This window comes from Corvus hawaiiensis, chromosome 1 (assembly GCF_020740725.1).
Source record: "Corvus hawaiiensis isolate bCorHaw1 chromosome 1, bCorHaw1.pri.cur, whole genome shotgun sequence".
In the NCBI taxonomy this organism is placed as follows: Eukaryota; Metazoa; Chordata; class Aves; order Passeriformes; family Corvidae; genus Corvus; species Corvus hawaiiensis.
Window position 1 is genome coordinate 85864696 of NC_063213.1, and position 26203 is coordinate 85890898.

Here is a 26203-nt window from a genome sequence, read left to right on the forward strand (position 1 = left end):
TTGCGTGTTCTGAATTTCTGGTATCGTGGACATTTTAGATCACCAAGGAGCCCAAGCACTGTGTGCACTAATATGGGGACTGAATTGGGTCTGCTAGGTGTAGGATGAAGCACAAGCAAAGTCTTTTGTGGTGTACAGGGGTTTTGAGAAGGATTCTTTTGTCTTTGATTAGCTGGAAGAAGAACTCATCAAAGACATGGAGAAACATTTTTTGCAGCTCCTCTCTGTTGTTAGATAGGTTGAGCTAACTTTCCTTGACCCACAGGTTCATGAGCCTTCAGTAAATGTTGATGAGATGATAGTTTTTGACCTCTGCTGTTGTAAGCTGCAGCTGTTTGCTTCTGTCATAGTTTTACCCAGCTGGTAGTAAGTACCATGCAGCTGCTCACTGACTTCCTTCCCTCCCTGCCCCCAGTGGGATGGGGAGGAGAATCAGAAAAAAAAGGTAAAACCTGTAGGTTGAGATTAAAAGAGTTTAATAATTGAAATAAAGTAAAATAATAAGAAGAAAGAAAAATAATAGTAATGAAAATCAGCATCTCAGTGATCTTTTCATATATTAAATATAGGGCCAATATGCATCTGTGCTTTGGATTGTTCAGTGCAACATGTCCCACAGCAGTCTTTGGCAAGTGCTTTGACTGCCAAAAAACTGTGGCATATCTGTGTAAATTCCCAAAGCAATACCAGCATTCTTATTCACTAGTATGTCACCTTAATTCAAAGTATTGTCAGGAGCTGGAATTGCACTTTGCATGCAGATCTGTGCAACTTACTTAAGAATATTCCATGAATTTATGTCCTGTGATGAGCTGAAACTTGGGTCTTCTTGTAGCATCCCACATGTTTGGAAAACTTTATTGAGAATGTAGCTGTGGAATAATATGTGACACACTTCAAGCAGCTCTTTTTTTTTTCCTTTATAGCACAAAATCCTTCTTTTTTAGCAAGTCCCTAGGTATCAGTAGAAGAGCATGAGTCCGAAGGACACTGGCTCTCAGTACAATTCTTTTCCATTGCAAGGCACTTCATTCTGTCTATTGTTGTTGTGAGAGCATGATCAGCACAGAGCAGCAATTCGAGGAGTTACAAGCTGGCACGCTGAGGAGACCGAGGAGTGCCAGCTGGGCCTGAGGAGCAGCATGATCCCTGGTTGTGTTTTCCTCAAAGTGCTTGGACAAGTTCCATGTTGTGAGCAAGATGGACAAAACACATACATCCAACAGCAGTCCTTGCAGCGCTTTTTAAGTGTGCTCTCCAGCTGTGTTTAATTACACCTCTAGCTGGGTAAAACTTCCCACAAGTTTTAAAAGTCCCTGGCCTGTACCTGGACTCATGCAGCTTAAGGTATGTGACACTGTTCCAGACTTCCTACTATTTGTCTTCTAATCCTTAAATCCTTCAAACAAACATATTTTCAAAAGCCTTTTTTTTTTCTTTATAGTCAACTGCTAAAATGATTTGGCATCATCTATCAAGGGAGCAGGAACTGAGAGACAAATCCTAGTCCAACATGTCCAGTGATAAGTTCTGAGTGATGACTGCTTTTCCACTAAACTCTTGTCTGTCTTTATAGAATTAATGTAATTTCTGCAGGCAATGTAAAGGTCTGATGGGGAGAGGGGAGTAATTTTTGGGGAGATTTCTTAAAAAAATCAACTAGTATATGTTTGGGGGGTTTGCAGAAAATTATTCTAATAATAAAACCAGGGCCTCAGAGTTTACTATCTTGGAACATATATACTAGTGAGACAAACATCTCAGATGAGAATTGTCAGCTGTACATGCTAGAAGAATTATCTGCAAATCCTGTCTACAGCTGCTGAGGGCAGAGCTGAGGTTAGTCAGCCTGCAAGCCATGCTCGTTTCTGTGGGTGGTCCAAATTGTCCAAATGCTTCCCCAGCACTAGGATGGTTTGGAAGGCTCCGTGCTTATCCTGTGCTGTTCTTCTGGGGTGTGCAAAAGCAGGTCTCTGTGTAATCTCTGTGTCATCAACCACCCCTCTGCCCTGGGGGAGCTCTCTGAGGCCCCTGCATGTTTCCATGTTTTAGTTCAGATTCCTCTAGCTGTGTGCCTACCATGAGTCCCACTCTGGCTCTTCCCTTTCAAGAGCACTGGTCACTGGGAAGGACTGGAGCACATTCTTGGCACACACGGGTCTCTGAAGAGCTTGCAGCTGGGTCTGGTGCAGATTCATGTTTGAGTCCATTTCAGAAGATATTCCAGAAATGTTTTCAATCACAGACCTGGCCACCATGTGTCTTACCCTGATCCATTTCAAAGCCTCATCCAATTGTTCTCCCAAAGTTATCTCATAACACAGAAAGTCTCTCTGCATCGGACATTTCCCGCTGTGCCAGGCTGTGTGTCTGTGCCGCACTCCCTGTACCAGTTAGGCATCACTGCACCAGGTAGGTTTATCTCCCTCAGGCTGGACACAGCTTTGCTTCCTTTCCATTTGCAAAGGTGCTGGCTATATGCTGAAACATTAGTTTTGCCTTCAAAAGAAAATGCTTAAATTCTTGCCCTTATTCATAATCACATAGTTAACTACTCTGCAGCAAAGTAGCACTGGTCTGCTTTCTCGGCAAGGCCCTGTTAATGCAAGTCGTTCAAGCTCATACTTCAAAGACCATGGAGGTAATCTGGTGTATAACAGCCATGGATCTGGCTCATTTTTCACATGCTGTGAACGCCACTAAACATATACATAATATACATACAAACCTTTGCTTTGCCACAGAGTTTCCTCATGACCTTGAAAAAAAGATTTTAGAACTTTCTTGTGCTGAAAATTATGAGAATGAAAATCTCTCTTCCCTCATCTGCTCTTTCTTGCTTGAATATGAATTATAGCAGAACAAGTTTTCTTATACAGTAGTACATTGTATCATGATTAGGGTCTCTGCTGGAGCATTAAATATTACTATTTATATAATTTTCATTTAAGCAACTGTTCTTGCTCTTCCATTGCCTTCCATGCTGGTCCTCTGTTTATGTGTGTGCATAGGTGCTTCATTTCATATTGCACAGACAGGTAATACTAAATTTCATAGTAATTTGAGCGTGTGTGTCTGTGTGTGTGCCACCCGAACACAGAGTCAACAGCAGAAGTTATTTGTGTTATCTAAAACTAATCTATTTATTGAACAGGTGTTGGAGGGAGGATGGTGGTCTTTCTTCAGAGTGGCACTTTGATTGTTACTCCAATATATTCTTACTTTGCAAAGCCTTGGTAGAATTTCATTGATTTGATATGTTCATTGCAAATGAAAGTTTCAAATGCATATAGAAATTATCATAACAAGCACCAGTGTGTGTTCCTATTTGAAATTGATGAGGCTTTGAATTACCTTAGCCATGTATAACATTTTAGTGAAGTAAAAATGACCAAACTCATGATGTGAGTTTGGGAAGCCAGTTTATTCTGTTCTCCCCTTCTTCCCAAGCTCTTTAAAAGAAACACCTTCCCTCCATTTGTCCTGGGTCTTATTTGGCTGAATGTGTAGATTCTTTCTAAGCCTGACAGTCTGACATCTCTTTTGGTCTTTGGAATGATCAGCACTGCCCATGCTGCACCAGGGTCTGCAGGAGGATAGGCTGCTTTAGCCATGTGGTCTTGGGGCTCTGACTGATCATGTATTTTGATTTCTTATGTGCATTAAATCTATACCAAAAAAAACCTTGAAGTATATCTATCAGAAGATGACAGGTGTCTATTTGTCCCCTCCTTAAAAGTTCACAGGCTGCTATTAATGCTCTGAAAGGTGTTTTGCAGTCTGCTTGGCCTGTGACTTCTGCAAGTATATTACTCTAAAAGCATGAATTAGGGAACATCCAAATACATATATTTATAATATACTAAAAGCATAGATTATAAGTGTCCAAGTGCCCATAATTATTCACTGTGTCTCCTTAGTTTCATTCTTTTTGGGAAAGGAGATTTGAGTCCTCCTCAAATTGCTGAACTTCTTTGGAGTTAATCGTTGTAGTGGTTTGGTCCAAAATACTCATGACTTACTTATTTACCTTCTGTGAGATAAGAATTAGGAGAAAGCAAAGCAGGCACAAAACTTAAAAGAATATAAAGAAGTTTATTAACAGACCTAAAAGGAAGGGGAAAAAAAAAATCAGAAAAATCATACCACACCTTTCCCCTATCTCCCACTGTAAAAAGACAACCCTTGAGATGTTCAGTCTGTTTACCACTTCCATAATAACCTTGTTCAGTTCACTTAGGGAGAGTCTCTCTTGCTCATGCTATGGAGACATCTCCACAAGAAGTTCTCTCATGGCTTCAGTATCACAACGAGACAGCCGCCCGGGTTGGTTCTCTGCTCGCATGTGAGAGTCCTTTCCCCGACTTACAGCTTTTCCCACAACTGCTTTTGAGGGTCCAATCTTGAGCTACTGGGGTACCATTTTAAGGTTGAGCTGTTCAAAAAACAAAGGTTCTCTTCACCCATCTCTGGGAGCATCTTCATCTCTAGGAATAGAGGCCCTCCCCCTTCCCTGGGAGCAAAAGGGTCCCCATCATCTTCATCTCTAGGACTATCTCTGGGAGCATCTCTAGGAACAGAGGTCTTCTCCTTCCCATTTGGAGCCAGAGTCCTTATCACTTTCCATCTCTCCCTGTTCAAACTTCTCATCAAATTACAGCTGCTTCAGCATTTGCTTATAACAGCACAGGTGCTTTTGCTTACAAGTTGAACGCTCCACCCCCCATGCTGTCATGAAATTACAACGGGTACTCTGATATATCATAGTCCATCACCACCATAGCTTTACAACAGAATTTCAGCTTTAAGCATCTCCTCTTTCTCCTCCCTCAGGATTTCAGCTCTTCTTTCTTTACTTGATGTCTGCAGGCTCCATCTGTTCTGGAGGAAATTTACAGCACTAAAAGGGTTAATCTCACCCAGGCCTTGCAGGTGGAATTTCGCTTATCGCTGTTGGTCACATGATCTTTGCCGGGCACCGGGCAGCTTCAGCTGAATCTTCAGCCGCACTGGAGAGGGGGGAGCCGGGCTGTGCCGTCTGCACGTAGCAGGGATGTGGGGGGGGCTGCGGGTGGAACAGGGCCCATCAGCTCCAGGATGGCTGTGTCCCGACCTGGGCCTGGCCAAGCGGGGCCCAGCCCAGCCCCACTGGGGCCCCGTACAGGCCCAGCCCAGTGACCTGTCCCCCAGCTGGAAGCAAGAGAGAGCTTTCCTGAGGTTTGTCTATTCTTAAATGTGGACCACAGAGGCGGTCAAACTTTTAAGTGGCTTAAAAAATTGCCAATATTCAAACTAGGCACTTGATAGGTTCTGTCAGATCATAGAGGAAGCTGTAAGCACCTCTTTGCAAGAAAATCACTTCTGGAGTTACGCTAACCCATGACAATTGTTTATATGAGTGTATGCACAGGTGCATGAAGACAGCAGTTTCCAGCAATGTGACATCAGAGTTTTGTCTGGAGTTGCATGTGCAACTTTTTTTCTTAAACTCTGTGGGGAATCTTTAGGTTTTGGATGGTTTAGAAAAGTCTATCAAAATGCAGAGTAAAAAAATGAGAAAAGATGTGGATGGTCAGCAGCATTCAGTGCTCAAACTTGCAATGTAATAACCATAGGGCAAAAAGTCATCCAGCAAGGGACTCCCACAACTGTGAAGTGACACAGCATACTGGATGGAGAAAAAGAAATAATTTGAACTTTGTTAAGGTATTCAATATGCTAATATTGGGTAAATCTTTAAAAGAAAATGTTACTGATTGAAAAGAAATTATATGAAGAAGCTCTTTATTACCCCAGTGCTATCAACTGAAGCCAATGACTAGCCTGAATTAGAAACAGAGAAATTTTCAAGAACCTGAGCCTGTCATAAAAAAAAAAAAAAAAAAATAGGCAATTATTTTTATTGATTTCTGCTGGGATCTTAATCAAACTCTTTGATTTCTGCTGGGTAAAAAAGTCCAAAAAATGCCCCTCTGAGACATGCAAACTTACAGTAGCTGTTCAAAAGCACCAAAGTCATTGCAGTATTTTTGATCTGCCTTGAACATACCTCAGAATTTTAGGGACAGCCAAGATGTCAGGACCAGCTTTTTTATCCATATTCTGCAGGAGCTGAGGAGATACATGGGTGAATTCATGCAACATGAATTACTATAGTGAAAGCCGTAGTACTTGCGAGGAGAAAGCAAATCCCTCACCAGGGTGAAGTGAACGTGCAGCTCAGAATACTTGTGGTGCCTGTCTGTGAAAACATGATGCAGTGCACCTTTCTGGTCAGGTCTGCTGTCTGTGCTTGCTACTGCACAGCAGACGGGGTCCTGCAGCGTTCTCAGAAATCAGGAGGGGTTAAGGGCAAGAAAGAAGGCAAGGTGGTAAATCTGACTGTAGCAGAAGGAGATGGAAAGACTAGAGGCGAAGACAAAGGAAGATAAATGAAATGAGAACTTGGAGATCTTTGCTCACAGTAATTTTATTTTATAGAACTCTAAACTTTTTTAAAAGGTAGGAAAATTTCTTAACAGATGTTACCTGTGTGTATATGGCAGGTGAGGCACTTAGGTAGTAAGAAAAGTAATGTGCTGAGGGTAATGCTGGGGACTGCAGCACCTATAGACTTGGCAGTGGGGTAGATTTGAGAAAACTTGCTTAGATGTGAGGTGCTCATGCCCTAATAGCTGGAGGAGGAGAAAGTGCTTTTAAAATCTTTTTAATGCCTTGGGCCTGGTTTCCTTAACATGTAGACTACTTGCACATTTCTGCATGGGAACCTTGCAGATTCTTTCATTTCCTCACTTTCTTATTTTTCACTTTTATTTGTTTGTTTGTTGCTTTTTGGTTTTTTTGTTTGTTTGTTTTGGTTGGTTGGTTTGTTTTTTTATCATCCCTATTACTCCTCTACTGCAGTATGGCCAAGGTGCTCTCTTCTCCTAAGTCTATATGCTTAAATGCCCTCCACAATCTTCCTACAATCTTTTCACACAGCTCACATTTGGAAACTGAACATAGGGCAGAACTTAAGCGGGGGAAAATAAATGTGGTGAGGGTCGAAGCTTTTCTTAAAATCTTTCTCTGAACACTAAGCAAATGAGTAAGAAACAAAGCTACAGGCATTCTGTCTGTAATGGGAGTCAAATGTGATCAGATATGGCTAGGCAGGCTAGCCCTCTCCTTTAGACATTTTTTCTCACTTTCTAACAGCCTGGAAGTGGAATCTGTCCTTCAACCAGAAACCTGTGTTAGAAGTGATCTTTTAAAAGCAATGTCATCTGCAGGAAGAACCCACGACAGATTAGTTATTGGGGAAAAATAAGTGACTTAGTGCGGCTTTTATGAGTTCCACTTTGAAAAGAAGTGAAAGTTAAGGAGAGGAAGTGCCAAAAAGCAAAGTTTTTCTTCTTGCCTTCCATTATAGCTGCAATTTCATCCTATTTTAAGACTTTTCCCCTCTCTGGCTTGTCAGCATCTGTATTCAGTCACACAATTTTATTCACTAAGAATAAATATGCCATAATTAGCTGAAAGATGAGTCTCATAATGACAGGTATAGAGGTGTTTTATTTGCTAAGACTTTGTGCCCAGAGGAAAAAATTGCATAATATGCCAAGAAGGCTTAAAATCTGAAATCTAAATGTATCAATCTGATTATTTAACCATGATTAGGGTATTTTGATTTAGTTCCAGTATCCTTTGACATTTCAGGTGTTTGCAGCCCTAGCCAAAGATGAAGATGTGTTTAACCATGGTTTTTATTGCTGGCATTTTGAAGAGATGTTTGAAAGAGATCTGTTTGCATATGATTCCCTCATGGAATCCTATGTTTGCAACTATATTATTTTGCCCTGCTACTAGATGCTTTTACCTGGAGCAGTGCTCCTAATACAGTAGAAATCAGCTGACAATCATGCTTGAGGAAAGAGACCCCTTGATGTATTTTATTCCTTGATGTAATGTGCCTGGAATTACACAAATTCTATATAATTTCTATATTCCAAATATATAATCTATATATTATATATCTATATAATTCTATATTCCAAAGTGCTTTAGTTTATTTTAAAGCATTTATATGGTCTTATTCAGTGTTGTGGTCAAGACTTCCCTTAAAAACCGTTGCAGAGTTTTGGTTTTGGTTTTTGGTTTGGAGTTACTTTGTGATTTTCCTTCTGTTCTGACCAATTGTCTCTCCTCTCTTGAAAACCCATCCACAGCTTTCGATCCACAAAGATTCCTTACAGTATTCATTCTTTATGCACGTTAATACATGGATTGCAATTGCACATGCATAACCTACATATAGACTTGGAATAAAGAATCAGAAAATAAATTACTAATCCAGTAATGGTTGTAGACTTTACAAGTACATATTGTGTTATTAATGGTTATGGTATCAAGTGCAAAGGGAGTAATTGCAAAGTAAACCCCAGAGCAAGACAGGAATGAGCCTCACCTTGCAAAAGGGAGCAAATTAGAGGATCTGCTGGTTCTTCCACTTGGGCTGATATCCCCCTTTGCTAGGACATCAGTTCTCCTGCAGGAAACATCCCCTTTCCACATCTCTGAATCTCACATGTTTTGCGACACTCCAATCTACTCTGTAATTAAGAGCTTCTCATTTTAATTTAGTTTTGTCTTCTAGGGAGGTTCTTGAAAATAGTAACTTCTATTCAACACAAATTTCCCAAGTCTTCTTTATACTTACGCTGTGTACGCAGCAGGTGAGCAGTGATCATTTTTATCACCAGAGAGTAGAAGAATACCCCAAAGACAGATTGAGTAGCTATCACTGTAATCATGCATCAAGTGTTTAATTGTTGTAGGTTGTAATTGGCTGTAGGACATTCTAGAGTAATAACTTCATTAGAAACTAAAATTTAATTTTTAGTTTCACCACTTTTGTATTATTTTATTACTCTTTTTCTAGTGCACTAATCTGAGTTTTAAGAAAATCAGTTCAAAATGTCTTGGGAATTATTTACAGTTTCATAATGCTTTGGTTCTGCCTAGGAAAAAACAAATGTAACTTTCAGATAAACATAAAAGCTCCAGCTGTTTTCCCCCAGAACTTTTATTTCCATAATAATTGCTTTTGGAGATAATTTTACACGAAGAAGCATATAATATGTGGAAATATTTAAGAATAGGTTTACAATAATTCTATTGCTGTAAATACAAAGACTGGTTTTCATGCCTCAGTAACTGCTCCAGAGGTCTTACATGTTAGGGGGAAAAAAAGAAAAAGAAAGCTCTAGGAAGCAGCCCAGCTTCCCAGTGCCAACTTGGCCATCTTGGGGACCATTTCTGGAAGACAATTTGGTTTTTTTCAGAGTTTTCTGGACTACTAATTTAATGGAAGGCCTGATCTGATTTCTTGCTTTTCCCTGAGCATCTTTGCAGGAGCTTGATGGCTACTTCTGTGAACAGGAACTCCAGTAATATTGGTAGTGCCTGTCTCCTCTTGGGCTTAGTGCCTTGACTTAGTGGTAGGGTATTTACATAGCTCAGCCCCTCACTGGGAATATCTTGTCTCTCCTTAGAAGAGCAGACATCTTTGCAACCTCCATCATATGAATTTTGGCTTCTTAGATTGTGAGTTTGCACTGGCTAAAACCAGAGGGCTCTACATGAGCCCTGGTGTTTTTTGAAGGTGTCTGTATCCTGCTGTGTGACTGGGATGAACTGCTGAATCTTCCTAGCCAAAATAGCCCACCCTGTGATGTTAGTGTTGGTGGCTAAATATGCAGACTCGATCCATTGATACCTCTTAACAAGTTGCCATGGGAATGTTGAAGGGAATGAGCTTGTTATCCTCACTTTGTGTTTCTTTGACTAGCCCCTGGTCCAGCTGTAATCTGTCCAGGTAGCCAGAGATCTGGCTGCTCCAAGGGGGTTGTGCTCTCCACTGGGCTCTGCCCAATTTCTCACATCTGTGCAATGGAATGAAAGAGCCTGCACTAACATCATCATGGGAGAAGAGCACTGCACTATCAAATGATGCTCCTGGCTTTGCAGCACATGGGAAAATAAATGCTCTTTAAGACTCTAAAAGTGAAGAAGTTGAGTGATGTTACGTGGAAGATTTCTTTTGGGTAGTACGTGTCCTTTTATGCGTGCCCCTGTGAGTGACATGCAATTTCTGTGTGGCTGCACTTCTCTTGGATGAAAGGATTTGTGTAACTCACAGAGGCAATCCTTACATTTAACAAAGCCGGTTCTCGTATCTTTTATGATTCATGTCTCTCACTTCAAACCCTCTGTCTTTCCATCTCAATAAAAAGGTGATTCCTTAAAATAATTTTGCCAGTCACCTTGCCTGCTTTCTTGCCTTTTTCCTTCCTGCTTGAAATCCCACTAATTTGGTTTCTTCAACACCAGTGGCTTCCTAATCTTTTTCTTTTGCAATGAATCACCCTTCCGTCTTCTGGTTTCCCACTCTTCCTTCTCCAAAGCATTCCTGTATGCTAGTTTTTGATTGATGAGTTGTGTGAGGGTGATGCAAATGGAAATAAGAGGAAATCAACTTCAGGTAGTGATGGATTTTCATGTTGCAACTTAATATATTTAGATTTGCATAGTACCTGGTTGTACTTCTAAAAAGCTGGCTTTAGACACGGTCCTAAGTGGAGTATGTGAAATCTCCTCAGGAATGGCATCTCAAATTTTCAGCTCTGACTTGTTGAGTTTCTGATCAACAGAAAAATAACTATTATTTAATGCACCCCTTCCCATCCAGAGTATTTCTTTCATCCAAATGGTGGTGTTTTAGCATCTCACTCAGTATGCTGTGCAAGACCTTAACGAGGTAAGGGAGTGGTACTAGGAGCCCATGTGAGAAACAGGGCTGAAATGTGAGGAGGATGCCTGTGTGCTGGTGAAGGGCTCAACCTGCAGACCAGACTAGTGAGCAGCTGTGGCAGCATCTGTCTGCAGGATTGAGCAAAGACTTGCCTCTTCCTTTTCCTCCATGTACGGGGTCTGTAGGTGGCTGGCTTGCACCAGATCCCTGGTTTTTAGGTGGCAAAGCTGGGTGCCTATCCCCAGAACTGTGTCTGTCCAGAAGCAGTGTGCTGGAGCAGGGACCACTGCCAGACTTTTCCCAGATCGCATCCGGGCCATGGAGCTGTGGGAGCAGGGCTGCTCAGGGTACCCTGCTTGGGCTACCAGGGGCAGGAAGAGTGTGTTCTCACAGAGAGATTTTCCTGTGATTTTAAATTCAGCTTCCTCCACAGGTACAAAATGCAGTCTTTCCAAAGCAAGCTGTGTCAGGGCTGTGTTTCATAACCACCAGGGGAAAATCGTTACAGGGGATGAAAAGGTAGAATTATTGATTGAGTAGCATGAAGGGCAAAGTATAACCTTTCTTTTGCTCATAAAAATACTGTGATTTTTCTCTGTTGTCGAGTAACTTAGGTACATATTAAAACTAGCCGATACGGAATTTTTCCTTAAAAACTCAGTTCTTTACAGGTATATTCACACAGTAAAAATATGACATTAAAACAACTAGCAATTACAACTGTATATTTTGTAAATTTTCACACCCAAAGATAGAAATAATTTGTTAATACTGGTGACTAAACAGGTTCTTCATTTTCCTGTTCTGGTTCCCATGCATTACAGCTGTTTTATACAAGGACAGTTTTTTATTTCAGTCAATGGAGCTAACAATGCACAGCAAAGGACATTGTTAGAATTCATTGTATTTTAAAACGATGTGTGACATGCCAACAGTTGTAATTCATTCTTTGGCACCAATCCCTGACACTTCTATTCCTGTAAGAAAGGGTACTGTTTTTCTGGTTTTAGGAGGAAGATTACTGGAAACATTCTAAATGAGAAAGGTAGAAGAGGGAAAGAAGGTGGTCAGTCTTCTGACCATACTGAAGAAAGTCCTTTGTGGAACTGTTTGGGTTTTTTAATGTTTTAAATAACAGTTGTGCTGGGGTTCATCTTGGCTGGGTATTTACCTTTTATAACTTAAAGGAAATGGATAAAATAAGCACAAAAATCACAGATACAGTCAAGAAACTGCCACAGGGCCAAAGTCTTCAAGTAGAAAGCTGAGCAGTTCAGATGGGACAGACCACTTATTTCTGTTACTGCACAAACTTTATTCCCTTTAAGAGTCTTAACCTCTGCTTCCTCTTTCTGCAGCTGTCAGCTTTGCTCACAGCTCGCCTGTATGAGAGGGTTACACAGGTGTCTGAGATCCCAAAATGCAGCTCCTTCAGTGATGACACTTCTTGCTCGTTGGCGTGTATCACTTCAGCAGCAGATTACCTAGAGGGAGGCACGTTAGGTACATCTGTACCCCTACAACCAGAGCAAACCAGCTCTAGTGAAGAGAGGCTAGAAATCTGTCTGTGCATACAAGCCCCTAAGATCACAACTAAAACAAAGAAGCCCGAAAGGATCAGTAATGATGACACAAAACCTAAAATAACAACAAAAAAGCCAAACCAAGCTTTTATACAACACCTAAACTTGCAAGGGGACTGTTTAATTGGGAGAGTTGTCACTGTCTGCTGTGACAGTGTATCAGGACTTGAAGGATACTACATTCAGGATTTTGTTATAAATCATTCTCAGTAAGAAAGATAACCTCTGGTTTAACTGTATTCAGTGTGTTTATTCTAAAATGTAGTGAAAAATGGCTGATGCTTGACTGATGATGTTTTGTTGGTTTGATTGAATAATTCCTTGTAGTAGTAGGTAGCCACTGGCCATCCTCTCATATTGTAGTCTTGCTAGCCAGTGATTTATAGTGACTAAAAAATATACTGATTTAGATTCTTCTTCCTACTGTACTTTGGTACCACTTTAGCTTTTGATTTAGTTGAAGTCTTTAGGGATTTTCCAAAAATAATTCTCTAAATCTTATCCTTCATTATCCTGCATTTAGCCTGTGTTTCAGGACATATAAAATCCTGACTGTATGTGCATTTTTGCCTAAGTTACTGACTGCTTCTCAGCGACCTAATTAACCTGTCTGATAGACACTACAGCCCACCAGTGCTGCAGTGTTTTGGCTAATTAAAATGTGCTTTTAGTTACAGTGTTTGCAGCAAATCTCTGAGGCATTCAGTTACTGGCCTGTATCATGTGCTTTTAGAAGAGCAGAATCTGTTTAAACTTGCATAACAGTTTTTTAGGATAACTTGTGGAGGATCTTTCAACAAAGGCATGGCTTGCTTAATCTGAAGAGTAAGCTGATGTTCCCAGTGCAAAGATGTCTTAGTGCTGAGCAGGTCCGCAGTTATCCTGCCAAGCACAGCAGGGTCACTGGGATGAATAAACAGCTTAAGAAAGGGAAGCATTAGCCCCATTAACCTCAACAGCAGGGTTTTCAAGCTCCAATGCTAGAAGTGCTGGGGCAGGCAGGCGTCTCACCCTGCTGCAGCCACAGACTGCCCCATCACTGTTGCCAGTCACCACAGTGCGTGGCAGTTCTTCTGCAGTTTCTGTAACGGGGAAAAACCAGCAATGATTCGGTTTGTTTTCTTAGATGTGACTGCCCTCTCTGGGCTTCAGAAGTAATTTCCAAGTAGCCAGTGCTACTCCCATGCACTCCCTGGGCCCCACTCCATTGCAAGCACCTCTGCAGAATGCTGCACACAGGTCATGTCCCAGACCAAACCACCAGGCTCTCTTCCAGACTGGCTTTAGCCCAGGCTGGTTCACAGTCCAGTCTGGATGGTGCAGGGTGGAGCAGAGAGAGAGCTGCAGGGAGTGCAGGCAGGCAGCTTTCTGCAAGTGTAACCTGGTCCCAGCAGGCAGGGACGGTGCTAAGCAGGGTAAGGAGTGCCAGCCCTCAAGATTTACTGTTCCTCCCACAGCATTCTCCTGGAGAAATTGGCTGCTCATGGCTTGGACTGGTTCACTGTTCACTTGGTAAAAAAGCATCTGGATGACTGGACCCAGTGAGTGGTGGTGAATGGAGTTCCATCCAGCTGGCAGCCGGTCACTACTGGTGTTCCCCAGGGCTCAGCATTGGGGCCACACCTCAAATCCTGTGTCCAGTTCTGGGCCCCTCACTACAAGGACATTGATGTGCTGGAGTGTGTCCAGAGAAGGGCAATGGAGCTGGTGTATAGAGTGCATGTCCTATGAAGAGCAGCTGAGGGAGATGGGGTTGCTTAGTCTGGGGAGAAGGAGGCTCAGGGGTGACCTTATTACTCTCTAAAACTACCTGAAAGGAGCCTGTAGCCAGGTGCGGGTCACTTCTCCCAAGTAACAAGTGACAGGATGAGAGGAAGTGGCCTCAAGTTGTGTAAGGGGGGGTTTAGATTGGATATTAAGAAAAATTTCTTAATGAAAGGGTGGTCAGGCATTGGAACAGGCTGCCCAGGGAAACAGGGGAGTCACCATGCCTGAAAGCATTCAATAGGCCTGTGGATGTGGCACTTGGGGACACGGTTTAGTGGCAGACTTGGCAGTACTGGGTTAACGTATGGACTCAATGATCTTAAAGATCTTCTTCAACATAAAAAATTCTGTGATTCTTTGCTATCTCAGGCATCTGACATGGTTTTTCTCCATACATTCAAGCCCGATGTCTCTAATTTCCTAATCATCAGGGTTGTGACAGATCTGCAAGAAAGCTGAGCCTAAAATCGATGCACAGCTTGCTGGCTTCTAAGTGCTTATGTAATTTTCTGTGAGATATCCACAGTGTTCAGCTCATGTCTAATTGTTGCCATTTCTGGATAGAATACAGTGTCCCTTTACAAGTCCCAGGAACCTTGAAGACCATTTTAAGTAGCCTATTTGAGTATTTCTGTATTTTCTCTGATAAAGGATGTTGTTTGATGCAGTTTATTTTTATGGCAGTCAAGCCTCATGTTTAATTGAGCCCTTTATGCTTCAAGGCTTTCTATTTGGCTCATGTGGTATTGGATTGTGTAGTGTTCGATGCTCCTTTGCTTCTTTGTATTCAGTACACAAAAAGCAGATATCTGAAATGCAGCTCACTGGATACACCTGAAAATCTAAGGAGACAGCAGCAGTGGCAGGTTGCAGACTGTTCCCTTCCTGCAGGCCATTTCTATCTGTGCAAAACTCTGCAGCCCTTTTTGGTAGTGGTAGCACTGGCGTTGTCAGTGGTTTCGGTAGAATTTGGCATTGTCATTCCAGGGATGCTAACATCACCACCAAGTGCAAGGTGATGGAGAATCAGAGCTGGGAAGAAGCAGTAGTGAAAAGGACCAGTCCAGTGGCTGTGGTGGCATTGTTTCATGTTCTGTGGGTCTTTTTGGACACTACTCCAATTTCTAGGACTGGAGGCAGAATAAAACACTCATCAGTACTGCTGTCACACATGGTAAATGAGAAAGTAAAACAACGGAACATGGTTGTAAACAGGGCTTGCGAGTCTCATCAGCAGAACATTAAAACCCAGCTCTTAAGTAGATTAGAGCTGGTTTATGTTCTGGATTAAAGCACATGCACGCACAGAGGCACACGTAGGCTACAGCAAGTGCCATAGCTTTGATACCCACTTTGTCACAGCAGTGCCACTGATGACATGGTCACCCTCTTTAGTTACGGAAGAGCTTCCTTGGGCTCTCTTCTGTCTGTCCACTCACAGCAGACACTGCTATACACATCCTTCTAAATTAGATGGCAAAATGCTGATTGTTTCTTCCAATCTGTCAGCTCCCTATGCATCTAAAAAATATGGCCCTAACAGAGGGAGGGGTTTTATTATTCTTAAAATCACCAAAGTTCTGTATAGAATGAAAAATATGATGCTTTCATGGAAGGTTGCATTTTGCACCCACTGTTTTTTCGTTACTTCCCAAAGCAGCTAGGAAATATCACAAAACGGATGAATACTTTTATTTTGCTTTTCCTTGTCATATACACATACATTTATTGGAAGTCTGTTAGGATATCTGCCATGGTTCTTTGGCTGCCAGTATCTTAAAGCATTGATAAACTATGGAAATAGTACATGGTTTTTCAGGGTCTCAAATTGCTTTTAAAATTGGGTCTACCTGAATCCTTCTTCTGTAATTGAAAATTGAAACTGGACTTGGTTCAGTTGTGTTCAGAGCTACTGAGGCAAGTAAAAGTTTGGGATAGACTGGGAGAAACCAGCATCATGACAGTAGCAGGGATGATGAACTTACCTTTGTGAGAGAATGAGAGTCTGCTGTAATCCTGGTCACAGACTCCTTTTACCAGCTGTTCTTTGTGCTTTATCTTCTGACCTGACATTTCGCAGGAGCTAGATGTATTATGTATATACACACATCCATGTGAGAGGGAAACAAAATCAAGTCAGGGAGATACAGACTCTTTAGAAGAGATTAGAGATTGACAGGACACAAAGTAGGTACCGATACCATCTCTGGAGAAAGTGATTAGATTTGAGAGGGACGAGGAGATAATGCCTGTATCTCAAAAATCTTTCTGTTGTGGTGCTACGTGGCACAGCAGCCTTGTTTTAGTGTCTCACCATGCCACATTAGAATGTTTCAAAAACCTATCTCAAATATCTAAGCAGGTGAGAAGGGGCTTTGTGTCCCTGTGCACTGGGAAGCAGGCACAGCCAACATCTGTCCATGGTTTGGCCCTTGGCTGTCCTAGCTCCCCAGTGTAACTGCCAAAATGTCCTTGGCTTTGTATTGTGGCATCCCAGGTCACTGGCAGCAGTAGACAGCTTGAAATGAAGGCAGGTAGCTTGGCTACGTTTTCCAGCTCAGTGTTTCATTAGTCTCCCTGGCATCTGCAATGAAGGAAGTCTTGAAACATCAGAAAGAAGAAAGATCTGAGAGATGGGAGGGAAGGCTTTGCTTTCCCCAGCATGTTCCTGGAATTACTGAGCAACAGAAACTCTCTTGCTGTACATGGAAGACTGTCAAGTAGCATTTCTGGACAGCGAAACTTTTATGTAACAGAGGCAGCAGCAGATTTTACTTGAGTGCAGTGATACGTTTTTTTCTATAAAATTTCTATCTGATGTAAAACTCGTAACTGTAATGAAAACATCAACTCAACTTTTTCATCTGTGGTCACAACAGAAAAGTGAATGTCAGGAAGTAGGAGGAAAATAGGAAGGGAAACAGGAAATATCACTGCGCTACTGTACAGGAGAGGTTAATCATAAAGTAACATTTTAACTCCATCCATTAACTCCACTAACTCAGCAAGGAGGAGCCATTTACCAAATTTCTGATTCAGACAGTGCTGGAAGCTGGTTATGTGTGCTTGCTCTGTCCCTGTATACCTCCCCCTGCATCTCCTTCTGGCTGCTGCTGTTGCAGGTGGACCTCTGATCTCACTCAGCACAGCTCCTTCTTGTATATTGTCATGGTTCTCAACACTTTCAGGGCAAAGTGGAAATCTGTCTTTCCACATTTTAACTGTTGGAACTGTCTCCATGAAAAATGAAAAAAAAAGTGTAAATAAAGCCAGGGGGGTAAGCTAAATATTGAAGTTATGCAGTTTACAAAGTGCTCTAATACCACATGAATGATGCCAGAATGAGTGATGCCAGTGATGAGTGCCAGAAAACTGTCAGGGTAGATGGGGCTGCTGTCAGGTGCCTTGGAAGTGGCCTGTTTGACTGCTGCAAGGAGCTATTAGAGGGGCAGCTGTGAGGAAGTTTAGTACAAACTAGAGCCCAAAGCAGTCTTACATCAAAGTGTTGAATTACAGAGGTTGTCACTGTAGTTTTAATTGGCAAAAATCTGCTGTGACTTATTCTCCAGGCAAGCACATTAACTTGCAGTTGAACAGATTTCTTTGTCCATGATTTGGTTTAACGCATGATGAAAACAGTTGATTCAATTGTGATTTACCAAATTGCTGTATCTCATATTTTTTTAACTGATTAGAACATGTGCCCATACAAAAGCAAGGGCAGGAGGAAGAGGAAACAGGAACAGCTCCGTGACATACAGCTGTGATTTTGTGGAAGGAGGGGAGGAGGAGTTTCAGAGAGGCGCTTCTGAGGTTGTCAAGGTTACAGGTGCTTCTGTAGGTGAGTGGCTTGGGCATTCTCTACTGAGAATTGGCATCAGCTGTTTCCTTCTGAGATAACAAAATTTGCATTTTAATTAGATTGTTGCCTTTGTCAACGCTGAAGCATAGTGTATAAGTTGTTGGAAACTTTCCACAGGACCAGTGTAAGTATTTAAAAAAAAAAAAATTACAACAGCAGTGTTTACCCCAATAATATTTTGAAACTTTTTTCATTTTTTAAGTGTTTCTAAGATGAGGATCTCTTTATAACTGCTCAGTGAATTAACCATTCAATCTGCCTTCCTCCTTCTTTAGATCCCAGTAAAAACATTGCTTTTGGAAGCTAGGATTCAGTGTTTCAGATGCAGGGAAGCCAAGAGCTGCATGCCAGTCTGGTGCTCAGTGTGAGAACCGAAGATTTGCACTGAACTTGCTGCTTTGAGACATCGCTGCAATGGCAGCAACTGTGCCTTAGCCCTGGGAAAGAAATCTGTGCTGATACCAGCATGGTATGGCTCGAGTGGAGTCTGACAGCACCAGTTGTATACTTCAGGAAAACAAACGATGTCGTGGTAAATTTCAAGCTGTACTCAGAATTGATACAATATGTCATAATGAATTTTCTGCCAGGTTTAAGAGTGATAGAGCAAGATCTTCATCTGCTGTGAAGAAGTGCAGCACCACTGACTGCCTTAGAGCTATATAAGTGTACACAGTTGGGGATGGGGCCCGGAGGTTTATACTGCACAGCAAACAAGCCAGTGCTGCACTGAGCAAGTACCAGGTGCTGAAGTTGGGCAGAGTAGTGATGTTGTCAAGAAGGAGCTCAGAAAGCAGGCAACCTCCTTTGTAGACTAAGGTGAACAAATTCACTGCTCCTGCAGCAGCAGCATCTAGTGAGAAAGGCCACTGCTGCTGTGGGGTTGGAACAGCCACGATTCACTCGGAAATGCTTTTCATGTGCTAAGCCAGGTCATTTTGCAAACTTGGAAACTCAAAAATGGCTCACCTCTTGAAAATCTTGCTATATCAATATAAAATGCCCAGTTTTAAGTAAAGCAGTAGTTTCAGCAAATGCCTTGCCATTGGGGCAACTCGTCCACTCTGAATGTGGAGGAAACACATTTCTGCCTCCCTCTTCTAGGGGAGACTGAGGAAATGGCATTCAGTGGCTTTCAGAACCAGGCTTTGTGTGCCTGCTGTGCCTCCTGGCCTTCCCACTGTCTGTTCAAAATCATCCATTCCTCAGTTCCCCTACTGTCCTTTTAGACTGGCAGAGAATCATTAGCAGCTTCATCATCACTGTCCCTCCAACTGGACTTGATGATCCTTGTGGGTCTCTTCCAGCTGAGAGTATTCTGTGACTGTGTGACAGGCAGGGGCCAGGGCAGGGCTGCTGGAGGCACAGGGGAGCCAGAGCAGCCCTTAACCAAGGGTCCCACCAGTGCTGTCCCACATATACCCCATCACTGCACATCAGTCTAGCCATGTAAGTCTGGGTTCTGTGACTGCTCCTCAGAGGAAGAGGAAAGGGACAAGCATTCCCTGCCTGGTGGGAAGGGAGGCACAGGACACCAAGAGCCAGGACAAGCTCATGCAGCTTCAAAATCGAATGAGGGTTTGGGGTGAACCTCAGAGCTATTTTCCCTAGAAGTCTGAGAGTTTGGAGAAATAATAAAAGGAGAGTTGTGGAATTATTTTCCCGTGTTTGGACACTATATTGCACTGACATTTATGTGCATGATGTTGCAGTAATCCAGTCAGTTCAGCCTTTTCATTGATGACCTTTTCTGTAACATTACCCACAATGTTGTGCATGATATTGCAGAGAAAAAGGTGAGGGCAAGGATGCCACTTGACTGTTGTCAGCTTAAGTACGATGCAAGATTTGCAGTTACTGTAATGATGGGTGCAAAAGCAGAACCAGAAAATGGGCAATTTTCTAAGGAAAAGTTCCATGGTACTAAAACAGCATTTGTTGCTGCCATTTATTTTTTTCAGGTCCCTTTCCCAGGTAGATGGTTATTGCTCTTCTGTGGATTTACCAAAGCAATGACTTTGCCCCATATAAAATAGTTTAGCAGTTGAGGTCTAACTTGTTGAATCTTTATATTAAATAATTATCTGATGTAAAAAGGACTCGTCACGCATGACATTAAAGTGTTGCTAATTGTGACTGGAGGCATTTACATGCTGAATCCGAGTGAATTATATTATGTGTGTTGCACCCTTTTTACTTCATTCCCTGGTTGGTTTTTATAACCAAGTATAACCTATAACATTTGCTTTTCCAGAATGAAATAAATCCTGTACAGGAGATTGACATCACTTTTGTTCCTCCGGTTTCTTTCAAATAGTGTTTAAATTTCAAGTGGTCTTGCAGGTTTCATACAAATTTTCTATGGAAAGTAGATTCTGCTTTTAATATTTTAACTCTTTATATCATACAGCTTTGTAAATCATGGGGCTGTTACAGTCCAGCATGCAAAACATCCAGGTATCTTTACCTAATGTGCAGGTGAACTCATCTTGGGATAAAACTTTATTAGGTGCAAGAAGAATATGTATTTCACTGAAACAGAACTATACAGATCAACATTCAAATATTTTAAACACTGAGGACAGCATAGTGAGCTCTGCTTTATCTTGGTTGAAACCCAGGGCACCTCCCAGTGTGCAGTGGGGACTCAGGAGCATTGCTTCCACCCCAAAAGTCCTCCTTCCAGTGTTTCCAGCTCAGTAATACTTTGCATGGACAGATGGAGGGACTGAAAACACAGTAGTATCACAGTAACATTAGGACAGTAAAGTCGGTGATTTTACATGAGATATGCTCTATTTTGCTGCACATTCTGTATCCAAACGGGCAGGAAGTCACCCAAAATTGTGCAAGAAGCCACGTGTTGAAGATAATTGTCAAGTCAGTTCCAAAACTGGAATAGTCTGCCCAGGGAAATGGTGGAATCACTATCCCTGGAAGTGTTGAAAAGATATGTGGATGTGGCACATGGGGATATGGTTTAGTGGTGAACATGGTGGTGCTGGGTTAACAGTTGGACTCAATGACCTTAGAGGTCTTTTCCAACCTTAATGATTGTACAGTCTGTGATTCTATGAAAACAAAGTATGGGCTTAAATATTCAGAGCATTAAGGGGTACCACTTGGGGAAGCAAATTTCTGCAAGTCTTGCAGGTCTCTTCTAGAGATAACTCTTCAGTGAGGAAAGGCTTTCTTTATGGCAAATTTGGCATCTAATTCTCAGGCTGTTGTGTGCACACAAAGACATAACCTGTTTCAAAGAGACAACTATTGAAACTGATTTCTGAACTATTTGGTTTGTGCTTTAAAATGCGTGGCCCAGGAGGTGGGCTACATTTCTGTAGAAGAAGCAGCCGTGCTCTTTGGTGCTGGTCTTGGAGTAAACCCTTAGCAGTGGAAGACTGAGCCTATGTGGGATATATTTATTCATATGGTAAACAGGCAGGCAGTCAACAAGTGCTTTGTGCATCCATAGCCTTGAAGAATTTCAGCAGTATCAGATCAGTGTATCCTGGCCCCTGCTACAAATCCTGCCCTGATGACAGTGGTGTCAAAGTGCTGTGGAGTGGCTAGGCTGTGCCTGAGCAGCTGCCGTGTGTGCTCATTAAATGGAAGGGCCGAGTTCCACTGGGGGCATATCAGCAGATAGATACATGGTTGGAGAGTTTAATGCTGCTCCGCAAGTGCATGTGGATTTTCAAGGCAGAAATAGACTTCTTTTTTGACATAAATATAGATAAAACAGCCCTCACAGCCTTCTGCTTTTTGAAAGAACCAGACCGGTCTTCGGAATGTTGTGCTGGTGGGTTTTTCTCCTGTTTCATCCTTGGAAATGAAGTGATTTCAGTGTACTATGAAAAGGGGCGTTTGTAGACTTACTGACTTACATAAAATGGAATATTTCATTTTATACATGAAAAGTGTGCTCACTCAGAAGAGGCTAAAGCTATTCCACTCTGCTGGAAAAAGAAAGGGAGCTAATGTGATACTATGATTACTACAAAAACTAAAATGCTTGTTTCCTGTGGGAAAAAAGTAATAAAATGTGTAAGTGGTTCTCTAGTAGCTTACAGTAGGACTGTTGAATTATCAACAGCTGGCATTTTCTCTAGCTTCAATCTGTGTTCATCTGCACCATCAGTGTGTGCCCAGGTCTCTGGCACAGTTGCAGGTTGCAAAAGGTTTTATTGCACCTTCCCATGTGGAAGGCAGGGACAATCCGTACCAGAAACCTCCAGCCACTTTGGAGGGCAGGGTCTTTGCATTCTTGGCTGCTTTTATGCCTCGTACACGATGCCCATGTTTGTTCAGTGTGCCCAGCGTTACTCACTCTGTGGGAGGTTTTCCATGCCCAGGTCTAGGATTGTGCTAGGATGGATTGCAGTGTGCTGTGGGTGTCACATAATGAACTCTCTCCTTCTTTTAGGCCCGAACTGCTTTGCAGAAACCCTTGTCATTCCAGCAGGCCGGGAGGTGAAAACTGATGAATGCACTATATGTCACTGTACTTACGAAGAAGGCACTTGGAGGATTGAACGGCAAGCGATGTGCACTAGACATGAATGCAAGCAAATATAGGAAATCTACAAATCTACGGACTTCTCGTGGTTTTTATAAAATATCCCACAGCAGAGAGCACCCAAGATGACCCAGGGAAATCCTAATGAGAAGATTCTGGCAAGGAGCAAAGAATAAAATACTGATATTTTGTTTTTCAGAGTAACATAATACTGCAAAGCAAAGAAGTGCATATATTTAAAATGTTTGGACATAAGAATACCTGTCTTAAATGTGTTATTTTCACAGTGAGTACACTAAAATACACTATAAAATATTCTATGTATTTCTATAATACCATTATAGAGCTTAAAAATAAATGTTTTATATAGACATTACAGATTAAAGTATCATTGCCTCTCTTCTTGTATACATGTGCCATGGCTAAAACATTACATTTCTGTTCCAGTTTCACTATACGAGGGTTTTCTTGTGTGTTTTTTTTGGTTCTGTTTTGGGTTTGGGGTTTTTTGCTTATTTTGAGTTTATTGGGGCAGGCAAGAGATAGCACATGACAAAACTTTGACATTCTCAGTTTTGGAAAAAAGAGAAGTAGAATTTGCTTTCAGAGAACATGTGTTCTTTTATGAACATAAATTTGCTGTAATGTAGAGGTGGGTCAGCTCCATATCTTAGTTTTATTTGTGCTCCTGTCTCCTGCTCCACAGCCAAGACAACTTGGAGCAGTGTTATGAAACTGGTCTCTCATAGCTGCTGCTATAGATATTTATTGAGACAAATTTGATTCTTAATATTCATTTCAGACATAAATTTATCAGAGGGACAAATATCTCTTTGATATAATATGGCATCACCAAGCTGGTGGAAATGATGGTAAATAACCGCAGAGCATCATTAATGTGATGCATAATGGATATGGAGAAGTGCAGCTTGGGAGGGCTACAGCAGCCAAACAAGCCTTCAGTGATGTGGCTCCACATTGCTAAATTGTGGGTAGGAGAGCTGGTTAGTAGCTGCACCATTCCCTAGACCCTGCTCCTGCCACCTTGTTTGAATGTGGCTCAGCATTTTGTTTGGCAGTGTGTACAGGGTCTGTGACACTCTATTAAAGTGAAAGGTTTAAAACTCCATCTTTGAATCCATCAGGGGATTTCTGGTACATAGTCTGAGCCTGACTACATGTGAGGTGAATCACATCTCCCTGCTTCAGCCACCCACAGCCTTTGCTTAAATTCATTTCAGTTTTAGTTTAGTTTATCACCAAATCCAACAATAGGTCAGCTTTGAATACCTGTTAGGGCAGCGGCTCAAGAAACATGGATTTGCTTTTAAGCTTTTGCTGGAGGGAAGATTTGATGAATCAATATCTGAAACCAAAAGACTGTTGCTTAAATTCCCACTTACTCTTTGCTAATTTCTCCTGTGGTGTAACCTGGTTACCAGCTTTACATCCATACAAAATAAGACTTTCTCCTGCTTCTGAACACTAAGGGACTTTTGCCAGTTACTTCAGTGGATCCCAGTTATCAGCTCATGTCCTTATTTTGAGCATATTTCTATCCCTGTGAGTTATTTGGGAGTAAAGGATGTATGTTTTGTCTAAAACTTGCGATAAAGTATATATATCCATTTTATAAGAATCGTAGTCATATGGCAGAAAGCTAACTCCTAAGTCAATCAGACCCGTGCCTCATGGCTACATGGGCTTCTGCTTACTGAAATCAAGTGTCTGCACAGCTCTGAGAGAGTGCCATGAGTGCCAGTGGTCTTCCATGCCTGGCTTCTCAGACAAGTGGAAGTACCCATGTAGGAATCAGCCATGAAACTTGAGAAGGGAAGGTGAACTTGCAACTCAGCGTGGGATTGGCTTTCTGGGTAGGCTGCTTGGTGTCTCTAAGAGACGCGTGTGTTTTCAGTGAATGGTGAGAAACTCACCGTTTGTGTCTTTCCGTGTATGGCCATAATGAGTCCGTTTTTGGAAATCTCACCTCAGACTAGTCACACTTTGCTTCTCCCTCACTGAAGGCTCTTGTTAAGCCTTATGCCATTTCCTAGGCGAATTTCTGCTCTCTTAGGCAGTTCTTTTTGTTGAAGTAGTGAGTACAAAATCAAAGGGTTAGCTTGTAGTGTAGCTTTTATAAATATTTTCTATTGCACATTTTTACAAAAATATTTTTCTGTCTTTCAGTCCTGGTACCAATGTATTAGTGCCATTTTTACTCTAGTAATAGGATGGTCCATTCAATTGCATGTGAAATTGCCCAGGCATGTTTATCTTGACATTCAGCACTGTGGGTGGTTTCTTAAAGAGATTATATTTTGAGATTTTTTTTTTTTTGAGAAGCAAACTTCAGATATTTTTAGATTATTTTTTTATTTTTATGGAGTGATGTAGAAGTTATGCAGAGTTTTTGACCTTCTTTATGCTTAGATCACTGGCCACATCCAGCTTTGTCCTGTAGTATTACCACATGAGAGCTCTTTGGTTATCTCTGAGATGGGGACATGGGCTGAGTGATCTTTCAGGGCAGATCTCGCCAGTCTTGCCCAGTTTGTATACAGTGTGCTGTGGGATAGCCCCAGTAGGGAGCTAAGCACCCCACAGCCACTCACGCCCCAGCTACCCACACAAGTGGAACAAGGGAAAAGAAAGGAAGAGTAAAAGCAAGAGAACTCACAGGTCAAGGTGAAAAGAATTCAATAAAGAGAGACGGGAAAGAAGAAAGAAGAAACGAAGTGTGGCAGTGGCTGTCACTCACCACCTCCCATGGGCAGGCCAGTGGATGGCCAGTTCCCAAGCGAAAGATAGCCAACTTAACCTCGTTCCTCTCCTTTTTACTGCTGAGCAGAGCACTATATGGCATGGAACATCTCTTTGGTTATTTAGTTCAGGTCACCTGCTGGTTGTGAGCCCTGCCAAGCTCTTTAGTGCCCCCGTTCTACTCAAAGGGGATGAGTGAAAAGCAGAGAAGACCTTGGCACTGTGCCCACCCTATTCAGCAACAGCCAAAACACGTGTCTCAGCATTGCTTTGGTCACAAGTCTAAACCACAGCACCCTACTGCCTATTATGGAGAGTAACTCCATCCCAGCACACGGTGATTCCACCAGCAACCCCACACAGGCACAGAGGCAAACACACCAAAAGACCCCAAAAGCCAGACTCCAACCAGTGACTGGACCAAGCAGCATGTGGGCCTTTGGCAGCAGAGCTGGGGTGCTGATGTTTGCAGCCTGACGCGTAATGTCACTTCACACAGACAGGCTTAAAACTTTCTTGTAATTGGAGTTGATAATGAAAATGTGGAAATTAAAATATTTAAAGTTAGCCATTATGGAATGCATTTGGGAACCATTTGCCTTTAAACTAATTTAATCTCAAAGCAATAAAAAACAACCACAGAACTGCTGTGGTGGCCACATGTACTAATCTAAATGTTACGCTTTGGTTATGTAATATACCTGTTCATATGTAACCTTAAAAAATAAGGCAAAAGCTTTCTGCATCACTTCCAGTGAACTGAAGCCTAGATACTCAGCTGGTTTTTGCTTCAGTGCAAACAGGATTATTCATCCTGCACATGAGGAGTCCTTCAGCTTTGCAGGTGGGTTGTGTCTATTAAAGCTGTATTTCCAGACACACTGATAGCTCATGAATAATTTTGTATTCGAAGGTCTGTT

At 42.0% G+C, this 26203-nt stretch overlaps 1 protein-coding gene across 3 annotated transcripts in view; it reads left to right on the top strand.

The window, feature by feature from the left end:
• Positions 1-22899, top strand: part of VWC2 (von Willebrand factor C domain containing 2) — a 57491-nt gene extending 34592 nt beyond the window's left edge. For all 3 annotated transcript variants that reach the window (XM_048312369.1, XM_048312380.1, XM_048312389.1), the window contains exon 4: positions 22431-22899. In XM_048312369.1, coding sequence (XP_048168326.1) covers positions 22431-22582 — 152 coding nt within the window. In that variant the 3' untranslated portion in view covers positions 22583-22899. The remainder of the gene's footprint in view (positions 1-22430) is intronic.
• The last annotated feature ends 3304 nt before the right edge of the window (positions 22900-26203 follow it).